This window comes from Centropristis striata, chromosome 18 (genome assembly GCF_030273125.1).
Source record: "Centropristis striata isolate RG_2023a ecotype Rhode Island chromosome 18, C.striata_1.0, whole genome shotgun sequence".
Taxonomy (NCBI): domain Eukaryota; kingdom Metazoa; phylum Chordata; class Actinopteri; order Perciformes; family Serranidae; genus Centropristis; species Centropristis striata.
The window spans coordinates 5297582-5320897 of record NC_081534.1 but is presented as its reverse complement, the minus strand read 5'-3'; the positions used below and the strand labels follow the sequence as shown (position 1 = coordinate 5320897).

Sequence of the window (23316 nt, the reverse complement as noted above, 5' to 3'; positions counted from 1 at the left end):
ATAAGATATATTAGCCACGTTTCAACTATATTTGTGGATTCTGCAGAAGAGTTGTTAGATTAGAACATAATCTATAAACTATTATACATTTAAAAATGAAAATACTTATTAAACTATGAAACCTTTTGTAAAATAAAACAATTAAGTCCTGATCATTTAAATGAATCAATCTGAAAACTTTTCCTGGGCCCACTGGCCGAATGCCATTAAGCCCTGCGGCTCCCTAGACCCACTTTCAGAGTCACTGAGATAGATTACATTAACATGACGCCAGGAACATTGCCAGGAGTTTAGAAATACTGAAGTCGTGCTTGCAAATTTCCCAAAGAAATGTTTGACATGTCTTTTTTTCACCATTCAGTTATTCCATTTTATTTTATGTAAATTTAAATGTTCTACATCAATGCCTAATATTATAAAGGCTTTTTGAGATTTCAATACAATTCTATTGGAAAAATGTAAATCCCTTTATTTAATTCTAATGAAATTAAGTCTGCTTCTACAAACACAGGCTACTCCTCTCACTGCAGCATTGAAAGCATCCTTTTGATTATGAGGGTGAATTTACGCCATCAGTGCTCTGCTCATTCATGGCGTCACACCTGCTGCTACTCTGCTTACGCTACCTGAAAACTGCTGTTTCCTGCTGCCGCTCCCTGCTGCTGTAAATATAGCATTTCAAGAGCCCCACCCTGCATCCACCTGCTGGGTCTGAATGTGTGTGAAGAGGAAATTCTCATCACTCCCTGCTGTGCTCGGCTAGGGCTTCCTTTTGGGAAGTGACTGTCAGAGTACGGCTGGGCGATATGGCCAAAATCTACTGTCCAATTATCCCAATATCATATCTTGATAACTTCATGGTTGCCCATGAAGTTGGAATAATTTTATTGACTTATTGTAAGTCGCTTTGGACAAAAGCGTCTGCTAAATGACATGTAATGTAACATGTAATGTAATTTTGTTTTCATACACAATCTTCTGTTAATCGTGGTTTAATTTTTATTGTGATATGTTTGGAAGAGATTGATTAAGAAAAGTTTGAGAAGATATACACAAGAATAAATCACATTGTGACAATCATTTCATGGAAAGAGGTAAAAAAATTCCAACTTCATGGGCGATTGTGTATTTTCCTTTCAGGGAGTAGTTTTTTCACAGTTTGAGCATCATGTTTTAGGTGGCCAGGTTTAGCAAAGTGTATTCAGATTTTTTTCTCAAATTGACCCATTTCAAAGTTTAAAAATAAATAAATACGTGTTATCAACAAATGAAATGAAAATGGTACATTTCACATATTTCCATGTTTATATTACATAGAGACTGTTCAATGGTCAATCTGACCTTGAATAGAAGAGGTGACTCGTGTTAGTTTATCAACATCACTCCGACAAAGAAAAAATATAAAAATGTAAAATAAAATGTTCAAAAACTCAATGTCATGTAAAACTATTATTTTGTATTGTATTTAGGTCTTTACAATGTACATACAAAAAGTTTTAATGTGCATTTTTTTAAAATTAAAAACGAGTGAATTATCCTGACCTGATATGTGAGAGGCAAAGAACACCAATGCACTAAATATTGATTGAGATGGTTAGTAATGGAGTTATTAATGAACTATGGTAAATGGTAATGGTAAATGTACCTGCACTTATATAGCGCTTTTCTAGTCGCTTTGCGACCACTCAAAGCGCTTTACACTACAGACTATTCAACTATAAACAGTGTTTATTAGGATTTTTTGGTTTCTGACACTTGGATAAATAAACATTATTCTGTTCCTGAGAAACGAGCATAGCAGGAGGGTTAAGGGGAAAAAGACAGTATCAAATGTAGCAAACGGTCTTCTGCACCCAAAGGATAACTCTTGCACCTGCACTAAGTATCCTGTCACTCAAGTTTTTTGCACACCCCTGGCCTCTCCTGTGCTCAAAGCTTGGGGTCATTTATTTGCCATCATCTTGCCTCGGTCGCACGGCGGCGCTAGATCACTTCAGGCATCGATCCTGTCCCTGCATTGACTTGTTCCATTTGAAACCAGACGTGTAACTCATTCAGATCCCCCCTCCTTCACTCTCTCTCTCTCTCTCTTTCCCTCTCTCTCTCCTCGTCTATGCTTTAACTGCATGCCGCTCAGTCAGTCAGTTAGTGGCCCCGGTCCGCTGCGCCTGCGTCCGCCTCCACAGCTCTCCAAAGCCGAGACGCGCCACCGCCGCCGTCAATGCGGGCATGACATACTGGCAGCAGTAGTGGGCTTCCGTCAGCCTGCTTTTAAGCAGATTACAGAAGGAGACCAAGAGAAATAAGAGTAGAGGAGAGTGAAGTGACTCATTTTCTACCCCTGCCGTGCGTCGAGAAGAGTAGATGAGTCAATGGCAGGGGCACAGCCTGGAGTTCATGCGCTGCAGCTCAAGCCAGTGTCCGTGCCCGAGAGCCTAAGAAGGGGCAACAAATTTATGAAATGGGATGATGTAAGTAATGGCGAGAGAGCCCGGCACTGGGTCTTTTCATCTTTTTTTCACGGGTGAATGTTTTGTGAACGCTTTATTTGCATGCACACTAAAATGCATCACACAATGTAAAGGACCCTCATGCAACAGTAGCTAACAGATTTGATAGTCAAAGGGGCTCGCACTGCCTGCATTTGATGAATGGTATACAGAAATGCAGCTCTAGTATCTCCTGACATGTGCTTTGTTTACATTTCCCAATTTACAATTTGTGTGTATGCGCGCGCGCGACTGGGTGCGCGTTAGCCAGCGCTTATGTGTGAGAACGTGTGCACTGCTCATTAAATAAAATTAAATATTTGAATTAAGCTCGCCCCTCCCCCTTCACTGGAAACGATTTTATCAATTAACTACAATTAATTAGCGTATCACAGCGTAACCAACAGGATAGAGTGGAAAAACGATCATGGGGTTTTCTATATGTTTCGTTTGTTGTTATTCGTCCGTACTCCCGGCTGTCTGGCTGTAGTGAAATGACCTTGATTAAAATTGATTTCACGCTGCTGCTGAGTAGCCGGCGAAAACATACAGTAGTAGCTTCTTACCGACCGCTATGGCGCACTGCACCTTCCCCAAACAGTAAATCAACACGTTCCTCTAATAATGTACAGAATTAATCTATAGCTGTTGCATTTAAGATTGAATGTATGCTTATAATTATTTTCACCTCATATGCTCTCACTTTAATAGCTCTCTATATTCCGAAAGGGACTTTCTGTGTGATATTTGTTTAACACATCTTTCCAGCCTGTCTCATTTGAATAGCTGCATGCATTCCTCTGGTTTCTCCACATGCATCTTCATTGTGTGAGCATTTGAATATGAGCACAGTCATGATTACTGTCATTCTGGGAAACTGATTGCTCTTCCCAAGCTTGAAAATGTAGAGTGATTTGCCTACCTGGAACTGTTGCACATAGATATTGTCTTGTGTGAAATTAGGTAATAAATGTATGTCATTGAAGATCACATTGGGTCTAAATCATACATGATCACAGTCATTCAGGTGTTTCAAACTGTGCTGTAGTGTGACATTTTGATATATGACTTGATGAGATCATCCTAACAAATACACAGTGAAATATTAATATTCACTGAGCTCAGGTGATTGAAGCACAGCCCAGATGGCATTAGTGAATGACTGTTATGAGAGTGTGAATGTGGTCAGTACAGATGGCAGAAAGGAAATTATGCGCACTCACAAACCTACCACTCTGTCAATCATCAATCTTACACACAGATAGGAGAAGTTGAGTATTTCTACTAATTATTATGGAGCGCTTACCCCTTCAGCTCTGTAGTTGGTATGTTGTGAGAGGGAGGTGTGTGAGTCTGTTTCCCCTAACAGCCGTGTTTGTGTACTGTAGTTTGTACATGTGGGCCTATCTCCAGAACCAAATACCCACCAGGCCTTTCCTGTGAAAACACACACCCTCAAACACAGACGCATGTACAGACACTTTCTCTGTTTCATTTCCCATGCACTCCTTCCTTCCTCTTTCCCCTCCGTATCATTTCATGGAAAGACTGACAGAGAAATACCAAGATAGACCAAGAGAGATAAAGCTATAATACATTGTCAGTGGAAAGGGATTGAATTAAATAATTTTCTTCTTATCTTGGCTTTGGATACTGTGCTTCACTCTAACCTCTCTCAACAGGAAATTGTACAAGCAATTCCAATATTTAAATGTGTATGAGCAGAAGGGATTTTTTTTTAATTATTTCCAGTGAAAATTACAGATTTTGTCTCACTTCTGTGGAGGCAGAAAATGTGTTAAGTTTTGTTTACTGTGTAAGGAGGCATACTGTAGTGTACGAACAACAGCCATGAGTTTTCAAGAGCAGACTGTCTGAAGCCCAGCAGACTCCGGCACACACTGCCTGGTCGTTGACTGTTGAAAAAGAATAGAAGAGCAATCAGAAAACCTCTCGAAGTGTTTGTGAGATCCTCGAAGTCCCAGACGTCCCCAGCCTCCCTCACACGGACGTGCACGTACACACCTTGTGTTTTTGTTGCTGCCACTTGCAGACAGCCGGCTGCTGCTGTTGCTCATGAAATGCCTGGCTGTGGTTTAAAACACTGCCTGGATTGTATTATTATTCGTCAGTTAGTTTAAATGGCACATTTAGCACCAATGGGTGTCATAATGCTAAGCGTGTAGAGGAAGGGCGGACATGTAGAGCCTTCAGTAAAGGAACCTTTCATCTTAAAGATCACTGATAGCGACTGGCAGTGTGATGCTGGATCCATGTAAACAGAGATTTCTGGTCTGGTGTGTATTATCCACAGGGAAGCACTGGACCCCTAAAAGTAGTAGAATATGACATTAGCATACAAAACAGAAATATATTGCACTCATATCTCCTCACTAACACACCCCCTCAGGTGATAGCTAATGGTACAAAGTCTTCACTTGAAAAATATGTCTCCTGCCTTTGGATCGGTTCCCTCGGGGTGTTTGTACTCACAAGTCAGTCACTAATCTCATCTCAATTCAGCAAAAAGCAGGCTGTCGCCACCCTAATGTCTTCACATTAATGACAAATCCACAAAGTAGTCAAAAGACAATAGAAAACATGAGCACCACTCAGGAGGTAGTAAGTAATCTCCGCAAATCACTCGTATCTCTAATCCACAATGTTATTAGTACATGTGTTTTTCCGTAAATGTGTACGCCCAAGAGAAAAATCTTTGCTAAGAGTCCATAATGGCTTAATGTGTTTGTAGTGGTGGCCATGGAGAGTTAGGACATTAAGAAAAAGCTGGTGAAAATGACTTCTCTCACATCATTAGGCAGATTCCCAATGCTCTCAAACTATCTCCCGTCTTCCTCTCTGACACCACAGACAATCCATCAATCTCCACATCTTCCCCACTGAGTTATTCTTGACTTGGTTTATTGGAAACATAAACAGCCTACTGTAAAATTACTCCACCTCATTATCATTTTATAAAGTTTTCTTGGAGCAAGTGATGCTGGGAAAGAGATATAAATCTGTTCAAACTAAAACGAAGAAATTGGATTGTAACTTGAGTGGAGATTAGCGATATGGAGCTGCGGTTGGTATGAGATGCTGTATCCATGAAGTGCAACCACAAGGCTTTATTCCTGCCTTCAGGCTAAAGGTACTGTGTATGAGTATGCTGCTGCATGCGTTCAGTAGTGTGAGCTGCATCTTTTGTCATTCAATCAGGCCTGCAAAGATTGTGCAATCATGTGAACAGAACCAAAACGATTCTTCTCCTGCGTCTAATAGATATAACACTGAACGAGCCACTTGTTTACTTTCCGCTCACTTCCTTTTTTGTTTTGTTTTTCTCTTTCTCTCTTTTTCAATTTCCCCAAGGGTTCATAAAGGGCTGGATTTCAGGTTCCATAAACTGTGATTGTCTTATTTAGACAGCATGACATGATTTCAGACTACTAATTGTCGGGCTCAGAGTCCTCCGCTGTCTGCTAGCTCCCAGCTCAACCCTTTCATGATATCCGACACTGCAAGTCACACAGGGTCGCACCCAAATATGACAAGCGTGTAGCAGATGCAGACCATTAGCCATGTCTCCCAATGCTACGATAGGGACATCATTAGAAGCCTCATGAAGACACTTTGAAGATTTTCTTGCTCTGTGCAGCAAATGTGGTTTCCATCTCTCTGATCTCACAGCTTTGGCTGATTGAGGTGGACAATATGCTACTGTTGTTGTGAACCACAGCCACTGTGGACACAGAAAAAAAGCAAAGGCTCTTTCTTTTTATAGAAGCATCCAATAATATCTGGCGTTGCCATGTATGCCTCAGGGTCAAACTGTCTGTGTGTGTGTGTGTGTGTGTGTGTGTGTGTGTGTGTGTGTGTGTGTGTGTGAGAGAGGCTTGGAGCTGTCTGTATGTGGGAAAACATTTGTCTGTTACAAGAGGGGGAAAATGGAAACATCAGCTGTGAAACAACCTGCAGTTCATGATTGTAGGCTTCCCAAATGAACACACACACACACACACACACACACACACACAGGCCGAGCTTCTTGGTCATTTCTGGTGATGCCAGTTAATGTTGGGAAAAGTACCCTAGAAGGAAATGATTGTGTGCATGCTTACAAAATAAACAGCACTTTTAATGTCATTCCTGATTCTGGTATGCATGTGGTATTACAAAAGCTAGGCTTTGATCCTGAGAACTGAATTAATTGGTTTACCCAGAGAATATTCTGCCATACACACAAAAGCATGCACTCTTGTAAAAACACAGACGCAGACAAGGATACACAGACGTCAGCAGACACACACATTGACTCCAGATGTCTTTTTCTGTGTTTTTCTTTAGGATTCTACCACTGTGACCCCGGTGACTCTAACAGTCGACCCCAATGGTTACTTCTTGTATTGGACCGACCAGAACAAGGTGAGACATTGTACACTAATTCAACAAAAGCTAGCATTGTTAAGCTCACTGAAACTCTTAACCTTTTAATTCTTTGGGAGCATTCGGTTTAAAGATGTCAGTGAAACCAGGAAATGGCAATTTAAAGGTTATTAATCAGCAAGATATGATTTGTAGTTAGCTGGGTGATATGGCCAAAATCTTCTATCCAGTACAATATATATCACGATACACCATGTTTCTTGGTAAATTAATAAATAAACAGTCTATATGTAATAACTAAGTTAAAGCCTCTTTTTGTTTATTCCAAACAAAACACCAACTCGATGATTCGCTCCAGCTTTGCTCCCATGTGCATAGATCAGAATGTAACGACATAAATATTGCCACGTCAATTCTGACATCTGGATTGAAATGACATAGAAAAATACATATGATGGACATTTTTATATTGTTTAGACAATATATAGTCATATCACCCAGCCCTATTTTGAGCTTTAGTATTTCAAAGTTATCACGACAGCAATTATTGTTTTCTTTCATCTCTAATATAATGCTATGAGGTAAACAATACAGGGTGTTTCACCTGACCTTTGTGCTTGCCAGGTCGTTTGCATTGTGGTAAAAGTAAAGTTCTCCCTGCATATTGTATGCAGAGACTTCTGTGTCTGGAGCCTTTGAGGTTGTAACGCAGTCTTTTTCCGCAGTGCCATTGTCAGTCTGGATTCTCATAGTGAGTTGGGATGGAACTTAAGCCCATTCTCAGTTTAAGTATAAGTAGCTTTGGTATCCACCAACTTGTACAAATCGTGATGATTGGCAAGGGGAAAGCACCAAAGTACTTTCTGTTTTATTGTTGTCAGTAGTGAAAGTGAAAACAGCCTACCCTTCTTGCTTTGCTTGGCATGAATCTGAGCAGGTGTCAGAAGCAGATAGAGAGTCAATTGAAAGAAAGTGGAAGTGGTTGTGTTTACTAACTGTATATAGTATAATCTGGCCTCACAATGTGGGTCAGCTGTCAGAGAATTGATTTCTGTAGTATTTGAAATGTTACAGTGCTTCAATCTTGACGAGCTGGTATATTACCACAGCAACTGTATCATTTGTTCAGAGAGAAACTGTTCAACTTTATTACATACAACCATCATTGCACAATCCAGTACTAATTACTATGGCAACCACAGCAGCCATGTTAGGCGTTTCAGCTGTAAGAAATGATAGTTCACCTCGGATTATTAGAGAAGGATCAGCACTAAAGCTCAATAACAAGTTTGATATTGACATGTTTTAGCCTACAAGTAGCTTCAATTACACTTGTTTACCCGTTCATTCATTTGAATGTGTGCTCGGTGACACTGACCCATCTTTCATTCAAAATCTTAGAAGCACACCCGGTTAGGGAGGTTCTCACTATCCATCCTGATTTGAGCCAGTAAAAGAGCAGGACTGGAAAATAACACAGAAATCTGAACTGCTGCACCTGTAGTGCTTAACTTGACACCTGTGAGAATATTCCATAGTGCATTGTGTGTTTTTCACGTCATAATAACTAGGAACAAGGTTGTGAAATTTAAGATACCAGATGCTATCAGACTTAATGACCTTGTCCAGCATATGACTTCCTCTCAGTGTAACCTTGAGAGTGTGTACATAATTCGCAGAGGCTATTCCAGTCAGGTCAAGTTGTTTGCAATGTTTTTTGTACTTACAGCTCTGTACAAGTCCGCCTATCAGGCGCCTCTATTCTTTAAAATCCAATCCAGCTCCAAACAGCTTGATGGGCGTAATGTGTTCCTGTTCTATTTATATGTACAACTGTATCAGCAAAAGCAGTTAGAGGTAGACTAATTAATAGCTACCATTGATTTTATGTTTGCCTAGATGAGGGTATTTCACTGCAGCCATAGCAGAGCACAGACAGTAGTGCTGACCGGGACTTTACCTCTGTACACACATCTCTACACACATGCACATACACATGTCGTTTATGAGTGTACCGCTACTCCTGTTTGGTTTCAGAGAAAGGATCCTATTATGTTGGCAACCCACTGCAAATTTATGTGGAAAAAGAGGGGATGTCTTCAAGGCATATACACAGCTCTAAACAATCGATGAGGGAAGACTTCCCTGTCTGGACAGAGAGAGACAGATAGACAGATAGAAACACAGAGGAGCACTTTTTATGTCCAGCTCACTTGTGTGTGTGGAAAGCGTGTGTCTGTGGTCAGAGATAACAAGCACTGAGTGTGATTCTCCACTAAGAGAATTGAGAGAGGCTGTGTGGCATCAATTTGTCATTATTTCCTGCGCCTCTGTCATAAGGCGAGGATTTTGAATGATGAGGCTTTTGTGTTTGTGCGTTTACGTGTGTGGGTGTCTGTTCTGTCTCTCTGCAGAGAGCGCAGTCCTGCCGCACACATAATAACTCAAATTGATACCAAACCCTGCATGGACAAAACTCTATTAGGGCATAAAGAAAGGCACCCGCTATATTCCCTAGTGCCACAAAAATGTGTTTGTATGTGTTCATAAAGTCGACTTGTCTTGTGGTTTCGCTGACGTTTAGTCATGATGGTATTGCACATCTGTTCAGTGGACCCATTTAAACAGGCTGCACTGCTGTGTCCAGTTGTTATGTGTGTGTTTGTTAGAGCTTCAGCCTGATGGCCTGCAGAGTAAAAGCATTCCTCAGATTCTTCAGAAGCACAGCAGAACTGTACTCAGTGTGCCCACTGCGCTCAATTTCAAACACACATTGTCACTGATGGAAACAGTTTTTACTATTTGCTTTATTTTTGGTTTTTATTATTTACTTGAGGCCTTGAACCAGGACTCATATGCCCTTGAAGGAAAAAGCTTTTATTTAATAAATATATTTCAGTTCAAACTACTTATTGACTCATGCTGTCTAAAATGCTGTAATGAGGTTATTCATAGTCTGTTTCAGCCTAGTGGACTCAGGTCATATGATTTGGAATCTTATCAGACTCAAGTCATGAATCTGATTACTTTCAATTTGACTTGACAAAATTAGGAAAGACTTGCAGTTCAATCTTGAATTAAATTTCAATGACCTTTTTAACTTAGTATGACTTAATATCCTGCCCAAGCCCAAAGAGAAAATTATGGTATAAAAATTAAAGCAAATCAGGTCCTCAGTTTTCTGACAATGAATATTCTCTGAATGAAGTTACAGTCACATTCGTGCAAGCAGCAGGGAAATGTACAGGCATTCAAAGGGTACATCAGACTATCCCATTTAAATCTAAGGACCATGCTGTTGTCAACGGCAACATTCAAAATAGGGTTTTTCTATTGGAAATCCATCGATGGCTGCATTCATTAACCAATGAGCCCAACATGTGATTTAGAAGCCCCAAACCTCCGTCCACACCAACAGCAGGAGGGTTGATTGCTATTCATTGAATGCTTAAAAAGCAACAATTCTGATGTATCACCTGTGTTCAGATTCACTGAAGGTGGACTATCAGGTTGTCACATTTTCCACCAAAGTAAGTTGAAACAAATCCAAAGTAGAAGATATTTTTCAAAGCAATTCAACTTTTACGAACACATATTTTTACAGTCTGTGGAACATTTTAATTTCTGGCAAGAGGACATTACAATTGATAAAATGACAGACATCCTTTCATTTGTAATGGTGGATATACGTAGCTCCTGAAGTGGGTTTTCAATGACCTGTGCAGATAATATCTATGCAAATTAATTGTAATGTTTGACTGTGGACATAGGCATATACTGATTCAGTAGACATTGTCCAACCAACCATAATTCAAAACATTCAGTTCAGAAAAACTGTTCATAAACAGCAGTACAGAAGATTAATGTTCGGTGGCTAGCTGTGGCTGAAGCTAACATTAGCATAAAGCTAAACTTTTAGTATCAGGCTGAACTCATCAGCTCACCTCCAGTTGCATTCTACCGACCCCCCCCCCCCCCCCCTTTGACCACATCCTCTTTCTTAAATTGCGACTGGTTTCAGCAGTCAGTCTAGTTCTCTCTGGATGGACTGGATTGGCCCGCAGCACACTGAAACTAGCTTACAAGCTAGCCATCCCCCTGGCGAAGATGCTACAGACTAAAGCTAGTGACCTGGAATGCTGTAAATCAACAAAGTGGGCTTACAACAGCAAGCATAATGAATCAAACTTTCATGCTAAGATACCAATGGTATAAGACGCCTTACCATGACATTATTATGGGTCCTGCTGGCGTTTCCTCAAATACTATACCACACACCAGGTTTGGGACAGTGGGGACATATTGATTTCAGCAGCATTTCAGTCTCTCATAATATACGCAATATTTTTTTGGACAGTGTTTAACATTATAGCTTAATTGCGCTCAATTTGAACTGTTTTCTGAGTGTGTTTTTTTTTTACTTTTAGTAGGTTTATGTTTAAACATCAGGGAAATTAGTCATTAGGATCATTCCGACTGAGACTCAAGACTTACTTGCAAACCAGCGACTCTGTATACAATATGTTGCTGTGTGACTGAGACACAGAGACAGAGAGCGGGGACGGGTGATAAAAGGACATTGCTGCTAATCCCGAGGTTTGTGTTTTCCATCTAGTCATGAGTTCTGCTGTCAGAGTGGGATCCAGCAATGGATTTCGGCCATGTTTTAAGGTCAGAAAGGCAAAGTTTAGTTTTGACAGCAGTGAAGACTCAAATGTCAAATCTGTTTAGGCGTGATGTTCTTTGCTTTTTCTTCCTGGCTAGCCTTTAGTTGATGACTCAAGACTCAAGGATTCCTCTAGTTTCATCTCGCTTCCTTTGGTGTACTCACAGTAAGTCTTGCTGACAATACAGCTTCAACTTCAAACACATAGTGTTCTTTGGAAGACTCGTCAGAAAATGCAATAGGATACTATTATTGATTCTGGATCAATTCTGGAGCCTGTCAGGGTAATCGAGGTGACTTAATGATGGCAGCAGCCCAGAAGATGAGCTAACACACCCTGGATTCAGAGATAAGCTGAATTAGATTTTTTGCTTCCCTCCCTCCACTATTGCCAAAACAGGAGCTTGAACAATGATACTCTTATTAATAATCAGATATCGTTGAAGGGTAATGTTCACTGAAAAAAACAGGTGCAATCCGTGTGGATTGTGGTGTGAGCTCTGTCTCCATTTCTACACACTGCTGTATTTTTAAACAGGGAACTGCTATGTAAACTCCCGCAGTCATAACTCTCCCATGTTTGTATGTGTTTGGTTCAGAGTCCATTTGGCCGGCTTTTTGTGTTTCTGCATGCTCTCTCCTTCACCTTGAACAACCCGCTGTTTTGTACACACACACACACACACACACACACACTACAAATACTTTCACAGATGGAGGTGGAAAAATCGGAACGATCATGATGATGTCACTGACAGTGATGATGTTTTTGACAATAATGATGATGACCATGACAACATCAGAAGCAATAATATCAGTAGGAAAACAGAAACAGGTGTAAACTCAGTAAATAAATACGTGCTGGGCCCTTTTGTCAACATATTCCCATCTTATGCTAGAAACACATTAACCACAGTGGCATACATTTCGAAGAGGAAGTCACTATATCTTACTAAGCATGACTGTAAAGTAAGTTAATTAAAGATGACAATTTCACCTAACAATCCTCAGGTGAAATGCCTTCCTTATCAGGGGAAAGCACACCACACGAAAACAGGGAACTTGAAAATTCTTCCTTTGGTTCCTTGTTCCGAGTTTTGTAATAACATTCCCTTTCGGAGTTTTGCAATAGTTTTGCATCAGTGACTTTGAAACAGGGCAATTACATCGCTCTTGTTAAACTTTGTTAGTGTGGATTAGAACATTTGTACAGCTTTTGAGAACATTGAGAGTGAGTGTTTGGCTTGTCCTCACAAAAGAGGCAGGAATGAGGCAGAAAAAGCCTGCAAAAAAAGTCACCTTCATTCCTCCAAGTTACTTGACACAACACATTATTGTAATGACATTAGTCACTAAGCCCACTATGGTGGACTACTTTACATATACCAGCTTGTAATGTCAGGGTAACCAGAGATCAGCTTGAGGTATTTAGATCCAGCTCATTTGACTACATTTACAAACATGTATATGTCATTCTTTAAATAACTCACATGCATCCCCACAGTTACCAGCACACACCCACACACAGTCACATGTGTAGGCACCTACACCCGCACACCCACATTCCTGTAACGTTCAAGGAGGAACAGGTGCTTCTTTGGTTGGCTAAAAATACTTTTTGCTCCTGTTGATTGAGCCAGCTTTCAAGGGGAGGAGTTATTCAACAGTGAGAGGTGGACTGACTCAGTCAAATTAACAGCCTTTTGGTTTAGTTGCCATGGTTGCCATGCGACAGCACACACCTTGGAAATGTCACATTCTCTTTTGGCCCCCGCTCATATTCTGAAGAATGTTGCCGCTTTGAAACTGATATCATTGTTTCCTTGTCTGTGTGTGTCTGTGTGTGTGTGTGTGTGTGTGTGTGTGTGTGTGTGTGTGTGTGTCTGTCTGTGTGTGTCTGTGTGTGTGTGTGTGTGTGTGTGTGTCCGTTCTCCTGAGCAGGCTGTGATCATAACAAAAGGTTAAATGCTTTCTCTCGGGAGATTTATGTTTCAGCAGTGTGCCAATTTCAGGACATTCACTGGACAAGCATTCAGCATATGGCATTGAATGATGTTCAGAGGTGAAAGACAGTTCACCGCGGGCCAAAACCAGATTTGCACACTTGGCAGCTGGTGTGTGTGGTGCATTTGTGAATGAGCCTCGAGTTGACCTGATCCAGAGCATGAGTAAGGCTGTTTTGGGTTCATACTAACCCTCACACACACTTGATGCGCAAACACACACACCCTCTTCTCTCCACTCTGTCATAGTGAGGTTCACACATCTGTTTCCTCCAACACAGCAATTTTCTGTGATTACCGAGGCTGCTGCTCCTCCACCTCCGTCAGCACTATACTAGTGAGAGACAAGGCATAAATCTGCAGCCAATCTACTGAAAGTGAATTGTGACCTCTGCCAAGTTATAGCCTGGCACACAGAGGCTCTATTTCATCTAAACCAATAGTGAGAAACCGAGACAGAGGGAGACAGACAGGACAACAGAAAGATAAAGGAAGAAGATGATCATGACAAAGAAAATGACTAATATGTTACGTCCCCTTTGTCAGCTGTGTTATGGTATTAGTTTTTTTACTTAATGAGTCACTTTCACACCACATTAGCATTTTGGTGACATAATTGAGGCTGACATTTCTATTTGATTGGCTTTTACAAGACTGGACCTATTGCTCATGTAAAATTGCTCTTCCATTGTTAAAAATAGTCCCCTCAACCCACCTAACATGTGGAACTTAGCAATAATGATGGGTTTGGAAGCTTTGTCGCTAATATTGTACATATTTTTAGAAATCCATAATGATTTTAACAATCCATAGTTACAGAATTTACTTATCTTGCCTGGCAGCTGGATTCCTTACGAAATCACGCAAAAATCCATCTTGTTCGGCTTCAAGTGTGAACCGATCAGAGTCCTGTGACAAGCTTCAGCCACGCTACATTAGAGCATTATCTACATTACTTGAATGACACTTTACGTTCTGATCCATGCACATGGAGGCAAAGCTGGAGTTTAACATGGAAAAATTATCATTTGGTTATAATATCATAATATATATTTAAAATTACTCATTGAGGGTTCCCACACTTTTTTACCAATATATTTTCAAAACATTTCCGTAACATTTTCATGACATTTTACCCCATTTTTATAACTTGACGCATTTTAATTGCCTGACACTAATGACATTTTAAGGTCATGCAGCTCAGCACTTAATTTTCAATCAGTAATACCAGGAATATATTTTTTAAAGGTGTTAGACATGCTTCTGGATTTAAACAATAGCCAAAACAGTTTACTGTATATTTAAAAAAAATCTAACTTTCTGTTAATTCCAAACCATTTCCAGGCCTGGAAACAGTTTTTTTCTAATTCTAAAACTTTTTCTAGAAATTGGAAACCCTGATTTATTTATTGAATTACTGCGAAACATGTTATATTGTGATAAACTGTATATTATCAAAATATTAAATGACCTATAAATATATAAATATCTATATATATAAATATAATTGACCATAATTAGATCTTGTGGATATCTCCTAGCCCTACTGCCAAAAAGTTTTTTAAGTATCTGTCCTTCTTCCAATGGTGGCTTCTCAGATGCTTCTGTGTAACAAACCATCTGGCGTGTCAGGTTAACTTTCTTACAGTGACATTATTTAATTGTAAGTTAGTTATGCTTCATTATGTGTCCAGTTTATGCATCTCCCGCTGCTCATCTCTCTTCCATATGGCCCAGCCCTTCAATCAATTGCTATCATTATACCTTTACATTGTTGAATATCAATTAGACATGATGAAGCAGCTGCCCAGTGGGATCCACCCCAGTCAACACATAAAGGTAAAACATGGCAGCACAGTACTGAATGCAGAAAACCATATTCTAGTTTGATCGTGTGTCTGTCTGTCATTTCAGTTGGATTTATTTTTCACAGAAATACAGTTATATAGCTGCAAGGAACAACTGATTTGATCATGATCTGCACAGTAGTCATATAAACTGCCAAAACCTTGTTGCATTTTGACTTGACAGAGCTGCTTTTCCAGCTGTCAGGCTGCAGCTAAATGATGGACAGTATTCAAGTCGCAAAGTGACTTTCAAGACTTCTTGATCAAATGTCTGTTGTGTGACATCTACAGGTGATACAAAATGCTTTCAGATAAGTGGGAAGTTAACCACATTGGAAACGATTTTAGCATCACTAAACTTGCTGAAGGATTGGATTTGATATGTTTCTGACACAAGCAACACTACTGATTGTCATTTTGATAGATTAATTATCTGTAGTGAAATCAACTTGTCATGCTGCATGAATGTTTCTATTGTGTGTCTTCAAACCATCTTTCAATAATACTGGCAAAATGATAATTACAGGACCGAATCATCCTGATAGCCGCCCTCACACAGTATTGCTCCCTTTAAATACTGGCATTTAGGTTCTCAGTTAATGTCATGCTTTTTGCTAAACTGTGTCCTTCTTTCCACACACGGTAAAATTGCTCAGATAAGGCGTTCAGACAGAACAATTACCTCCAGTAGATATCAGCCAGCCAGAGAGGGTACGGCCCTGCAATCAGCACTGAATGGCTGAAAGTTTAACTCAAGGTCAGGCCGGGTTATTGATGCCGGCCTTAGATGTCGCCGTACTGAGTCTTTACAGATGTTATTTATCGGCTCTTCATTGGTTTTTGTCACTGCAGTACTTAAATATTATGACAGTTAAAACAGCCACACCGTGCCATGCTAGTTGGGAACAGCAATGTTTCCTACAACAAAATGTAAAACAAGGATAACTTTATTCCATCTTGTACTTTTATTAGGTGGCATGAACAGCATCTTGGCTCAGAGCGCCCACCCTATAACAAGAGAATGTAAACTGTTGATCTGCTTAGCAGGGCAGAACTGTAATGTAGAAAAACAGTAGCCTGTGTATGTGTGGATATGGCATTGTAGAGTGAAATGGTCTTTATCAGAGCTGAGAGTCAAAAGCAGAAAAAGAAAAGTGTTAAAAGAAGAAAAGCGCTGCCAAACTCTTTTGGATTAGCTGTTCCTGTGTGACTTCAGAAGGCTTTGTTTGCGCTTGAGTTAGTCTTGTTTTGCTCTTTGAATTCCGATTAGGACTTCTTTTCCACTGCACTGTGCTGCTCTACGGGTAGACAAATACATGCTCAAACAGCGAGGCACACACACACACACACACACATGCACACAAACTAACACAACACTGAGCAGGAGGAGGTGGGACGTGACTCTGGTCATTTCCTCTCTTGAACAACTGGAGTCCGTTCACAAAACTCGGAGTAGCAGATCCGGAAAGAAGGCTTTTTGTCTGTTTAGAGCCTTTTGGCTGATTAAAGGCTCTGAGGATGCCAGCACTGTTCAGTGTGAATCTCAGCGCCTCCGCTGAGTCTGCCAGGGTAACACAGGTGAATTAGTGATGGCAACAGCTCTGACTGGGCAGCTCAGGCACTCTGGATTCAAGTGATAAGCTTAGCCAATCACACGGCTTGTAAATGGTGTTGAGCAGCAGCAACTGAAGGATAACAGTTATGGCCTGCAGCCAGTAAAGATATGTATGTACAGAGGTTGGACAAAACAACAACATTAAAATGCAATGCAGTTCAATACAATACCCCTACAACAAATACTTTCTTCGTGAAACAGTGTTAGGAGAGTGTTGATTCAACTCCATTTAGCATTCATGGCATGCTTATACATTTCCTTTATTTTGTTCACTCTCTGCACTCACTACTTCAGGGTAGCAACCAACCCATCTAAACAAAATGTTTGATCATACTGAGACATATGTTTAAAGGATAACACTGGTATAATTGTAGTATTCTCCTATCACTGTTATTACTGCCTATGAAGAGTAAACCTGTGTTCTTATAACAGCCCTGTCTGTTTGCCAGAATTCTGTTTCATGATTTAAATATTTTTTTTAACATCACTTCAAAGCAATATTATGCAACTAGTTTACATAAAAATAACAGCTTCAAAATCATTTTGATGCCACACTGACTTGTAATTGGTGAATGATGCCTCGTTCCCACTCTGTTCTCCAACATCTGTTCTTATACTCTGTAAGTTCCATGTTGGTACGAACTGCCGCAAGACATACCACCAGCCATGATTTTGATAAAACTGGATCACATTTTCTGGTTTTCCCTTACATATTTTCCGGATGTTTTACCTTGACTCTCTGTGATTTACGGCTTAACATGTTGCTAGAGTAAATCAAACTGCTGATTTTAGCCGCTGTCAGCTAGTTAGCTCGGTTAGCAGTGCTGCCAGGATTTCGAGTTGGAACACTGAGGGGGGGTGTTTGTGTTTACATCTCTAACATAGGGACTTTGGACCACTGGGAGGAGGAGGTTTTCAGGCCCGGGGTGAGGGCTGAAATGCTAGCGTGGATTTTTGCTGGTTCTGAAACAGGTTCAGCAACTTCAACAGACATTGTTGCAGAGGTGAAGTGACCAAGCAAGACCAGAACAATAGCCAGAGAAAAGTGAATGCTGGACTGGCTATAAAAGAGCTTCTGAATTTAAAAGGCTGGACTTACTGACTTGCTATGGTTTGTGTTGTTACACTTTCTTAATGTTTGGCTGTGCTAGCAAAGTTGTGGACTACGTTTTTCAACATAAGTAATGCAATTGTAATGGTGGCGTTGAGTAAATGATGAACCCAAAAGCCAAGAGTTTTTTTATTAACTATAAAAGGGCTCAAGAGGGAAATGCAGTCCGTGTAGTTGAAGCTGAGAAGCAATGTGTGAGGCTGGCGGTGCACAGAGGTGTAGTGCAGGAGCAGTTGGAGGCACTGGAAAAAAGAACAAAAGAACATGTGTTACCACAGAGACAAACACCGGGAAAATTTGGTTGGCAGGAATGATACTTACGAGGCCGATCTACCGCTGGTGAAGCAAAGACAAGCTGGCAGCTTATAGAGGGAAGAGGAGGGGAATATAAGCTGTCGTTGATTGCAGTCAATGATCCTCAGCCGCCTTGTGCTCCTCAGCCAACCAGAGTCTCTGGAGGAAGTGCCCTGGAACCCAAACACACAACTAACAAAATAAAAGTCAAACTAAACTCGAAACAAATAAGAAAATGAAATAAACTCCAAAAAACCCCTGAAAAATAAACACTGAAAGGATTCAATGCATTTGCACAGCTGTTCATATTTACGGCGGCGGTGAAGTGAATTGCACTCTGAAACTGTAGAAGGACTAAATCGCAAAACATACCAATTCTACATAATGTTGCTTTCACAGCATTATATTGTTGTTGTTTTTTAAATGTATGCAAATTGCTCCATTCTTTGAGCACTTAGTGCAAATGGATCATTGTGTGTATTTGGCATTCACTTTATGTTTTTGGTGAGGCACTGCACTGATGAAAGGTGGGGAAAGAGAAAATGGTATGTGAGTTTTAAATTGGAAAGCACATACATACTTATACCAAAATTACTTAATGGTTGTAATGACAGTAACAATATTACAGCCTGTAAACTTGCACAGACTGCTTGCTCAGCTTAATACAGATTTTATGGTACATATTGATGGCCCTGTGTTGTAAATGTAAAAAGGAAACGAGGAATTCATTGAGTACTTTGGTTGATTTACTTTAAACAGTTACATCACAAGTAGGCAATTATTTGTAAAAAGGAAGAAAGAAATTTGGTGTTAGTTATTGATGATACAATGGCTTTATATCAAAAGATATCACATAAAACGCTAATTGTTGGACTAAGTGCTGGTGTACAGTATGACTTACCGCCAGCAGACAGCAGCTCGTGTTGGCCTAATCAAGGGTTCTCGGTGTGACTGGCTGTTTAAATTATGACAGCAGAGTAAAGAGGATGATTAAGCTTCTCACTGTCTCATGGGTCCAGGTATTTATAACATTTATGCCGGCCTATTTCTGGGCCGCTTATTCAAAAGTCATCTCTATTATGTTGATTCATTTCATCTGACACAGTTCACACAGAATGCAGTTTGACATCGAGTGCTCGGTACTCGTATGACGCAGGTGTTGCACACAGTCACAGGAGTGGGAAACCGATCAGGGAAGGATAAGTGAATGGAGAAAGAGACACATACTTTGGATGAGGATGAGGATGACTGAAATAATTACACAGTCTTTCTCTTTAGCTGTCTTGTTCCACTTACTTGAGCGCTGTCACAAAAATACTCTTATTTCAAGTGTAAAAAATTTAGGGGGTGACTCCGGTGGCAAAGAAGGGCTTAATGAAATTTTGATGTGGAGCGCTGAGATGTATGGTTAACAGTGATGCCGGTAAATTGACTTCATCTTTGCTCAATAGACTGCAGTCAACTGAAAGGTCGACTTCACTCTCTTCTGTCTCTCTCAATAGGCTTCTGTCTGTCTTTCCGTCTCTTGGTGCACTCTGTCATTATTCTCTTTAGACATGCTGATTACCTCGTTATTATTACCCTCCAGTTTCATTTATTAGTTTTGCAATAATAAGATTCCATGCTCTAAGGGTAGCCACCTCTATTTCACACCAGTAATTTTATTTTCTTGATGAAATGACGAGTCCGTGCTTTAATGTTAACAACTGTTGTTAAAAGCTCATTAATAGCCCGTCTTTGCCATCGACAACCAGATTGCTTTTTTCTAAACTCAAATATTCATATATTCCATACATTATCCTCCCCAGCAACTGGGAGTAATTTCATTGCAGGCAGTATATAAGCTGAGCTAAACGTGAAGCTTTTCCATGAAATGTCAGCAGAAAGGCTCTGTAGCTTATAGGCCTCCAGGCAGCGGCTTTTGCTGGACTTTGGACTTGTCGTTCTGACATAGCCATGATTTGAATAGATTTAAATGTGCAGCGGTGGCCAGGCTGCTGTTGTAGCTGTCAGTTAGATATTTGCATGGCTGCGACAGGAGTTGTTGGTGGAGCACTGCATCACAACACAGACTGAATCAGTCAGTGTCAGCTTGTTTATGCTTGTTTTTTCCCTCCCTCTGCACCGTTCCGGCAGTGCCACCAAGCTGAACCAGTAAAGGCTGTGTGTAGTGCACAAGAGTAAAAAGAAAGTCAAAATAAGTGAAGACATTTATACACAAAAGGCATTCTTTAGTAATATTAACATGCACTGGATTGGTATCACCAGGTTACACTTCACTTACACGTAATTGTCATTTGCATTGCAAAGGGCATTTGCGCTGCATTCATGTGACACCCAAAAATATTTGAAACAGCTATCAATGTGTTGTTTAAATGCTCCAACCAATAAAAAACAACACATCTTTCATAGCACCCATTTTGTTTACGGTTTAAAACTCACAAACACACCCAATTCTGAACAACTCGGGAAATTGTTGGTGTTGTAACTGTCACAAATTCACTTAACTGCCAATATGAAGAGTTCCGGTACGAAATATTCAGTGTTATGCATTTTCGTGTCATCGACCCTCTTGCTATGAGGCAAGAGTGCTAACCACTAGACCACTGTGTAGCCCATACAGCAATATAATAGTATAAAATTCATTGCATATAAAAATGCAATTGTTAATGAATTTATTTTCTCCGCCGTTCCTCATTAACACCATTGAGAATGATTTTGCGTGACTTGCTGACTGTTTCCTGATGTGATGTTGGCTGGACATTGACTGTTATGGTCACAGTCAATAAAATGTGTAGATCAGTGGAGAGCAAAGCAATGACCTGACATTTGGATTGTGGGGTCAGACTTCATAGGTTACAGTCGGCCACAGTACATTATCGATCTGTGATAACTGTTTTTCTGAGTACGATGAAATGTTACCATCACATGTCAGAAGGGATGAAGTAAATCTCTCAGCACTGATTTACGATATTAGTTTTAATTACGCTAAATTGATTACAGCAGAGAATTCATGGGTTAGACATTTAAACAGTGACGCTTCTAGTAAACTGACATTTAAATTTGTGAAGACTGTTTTATTAGTCAACTGGTACACAGAGAGACGGACTCTCTCTCTTCTTTCTTCTTCCGTTCCCTTCCTTCCACTTCAAATGCTAGCCCAGCCCAGTTGCCATGACAATCCAATCCACGCAGCTTGTTTTTTGATGCTGCAAAGTACTCAAAACCCCCCTGCTGCTGTGATTTGACTGCCATCGCTGCACCAAGCCAGGTGGCTGCTTTCCTCAGGGAGCCCTTTCAAATAAAGGCATTCAGCCAAAAGACTTTGAAGTCCCACTGTAGACAAGCTCTCAATAAGAGAACACACTTCCTTCCTGTTTCATCCCAGGCTTTGACGGGGAAGCTTAGCTGGAGCACAACCTCATGTTGCAGTTTTAATGCTGCAGAAATAAATAAATAAATAAATACATACGTACATTTGACTGCAAGTTATAATCCTCAATCCACCTCATTTCCTTTCCAAATACAAAGTGCCACAGAGTCTTGGTTGTCAAATTGAGGGACGAGAATGAAATGTTCAAAATGTGTGACCAATTGGCGTTACTGAAAGCTTGTCAGCTGATGGCGAGGAAAAACCCCGGACAGATCGTACTCAGTCACAGGTTTAAAAACAGCACTCGTATAAACACACAAACATTTTTACACTCACACACCCTGATTCAAAGCCTTGATGGAGAGAGAATACACCTCTCTTTTGTTAAGCAGTTTAGTTTACCTTTAATGTCTTTGTCTTTGCCTGTTCAACTGTAGGTCAGAAGTTCGCTCAGTGATGAGTTCTCCCTTTCCCTTTCTCCTCTCTTTCATCTACGCTGTCACTGAGAACAGAGAGATGAGAAGTGAAATTAAAAGAATATTGAAGAAAGAATTGCACTTCTGAAAGTATTCCTCTCTCCTCTGAGGAATGATGTAAAATTGACAAAAGGTAAAGTTAGCTTTGATGGCAAATTCATGATGGAGACAGAGAATACTAAGCGTTATTGCTCTTTCATGCCACTGACTCTTTTTCATCTGCAGACAGTGGGAAGGCTGATGTTAAAAGTTAAAAGCAAACATCCAGTTAACAGTTAAAAATATATTTCTTTAAAAAAATAATCAATGAATAACAGAAAGGACTAAATATCACATTAAAGGGTCATGTTTTGCTTATTTTGATTTTCTCATACTGTGTGTTTGAATATACCTGTGGTTAGCCTCTGTCTGAAACACACTCTGTCTTTTAAAGCCCCCCTTCTAAAAAAGCCATGTGCTCTGATTGATCAGTGTTTCCAGGTCTATCTACGCTCTCAGCACCTCTGCACCATCATTGCAGCCGGGGAATGGCTGTAACAGCACTATAGCAGCACTATGGTCTATTTGTGACATCACAAATATACAGCAGTCCTGACAGCTTGTTAAAAGGCATAGTGTTGAGTTGTTTACATTTCTCCATGGATTGAATGTGAAACTTTCACAGTATTTATAATGCACCTAGACCTGTTTTATAATCAAAAAAGACATTGAAATATTGTAATATGGGATCTTTAAGAACACACACAACAGGCAACAAAAACTTTTTCTGAATACTATAGAGCAAATATAAATGTAAGTCTACATATTCCACTTAACTTAGAAAACCTGTCAAAGTCAACGCGATAATAACGCATATTTCTTAACGCCAATCATTTTATAAACGCATGCATGTTCTGTGAGTATGACCCTCGGCCCACCCCGTAGTTTGACATCATTAAGCGGTGCAGCAATAACATTGTGATGGCGTGCAAAAAAAACAATCCTCCGTGAGCAGAAATCAATAAAGAGCATCTTTTGAATGGCAAGTTCAGCTTCAATAAACCAAAGTTATCTATA

At 40.2% G+C, this 23316-nt stretch overlaps 1 protein-coding gene across 2 annotated transcripts in view; it reads left to right on the top strand.

Moving 5' to 3' along the window:
* The first annotated feature begins 2215 nt into the window (after positions 1-2215).
* LOC131990615 (1-phosphatidylinositol 4,5-bisphosphate phosphodiesterase beta-1) overlaps positions 2216-23316 on the top strand; it is a 128013-nt gene continuing 106912 nt past the window's right edge. For both annotated transcript variants that reach the window (XM_059355689.1, XM_059355690.1), the window contains exons 1-2: positions 2216-2471; positions 6837-6914. In XM_059355689.1, the coding sequence (XP_059211672.1) occupies positions 2373-2471; positions 6837-6914 (177 nt within the window). In that variant the 5' untranslated portion in view covers positions 2216-2372. The remainder of the gene's footprint in view (positions 2472-6836; positions 6915-23316) is intronic.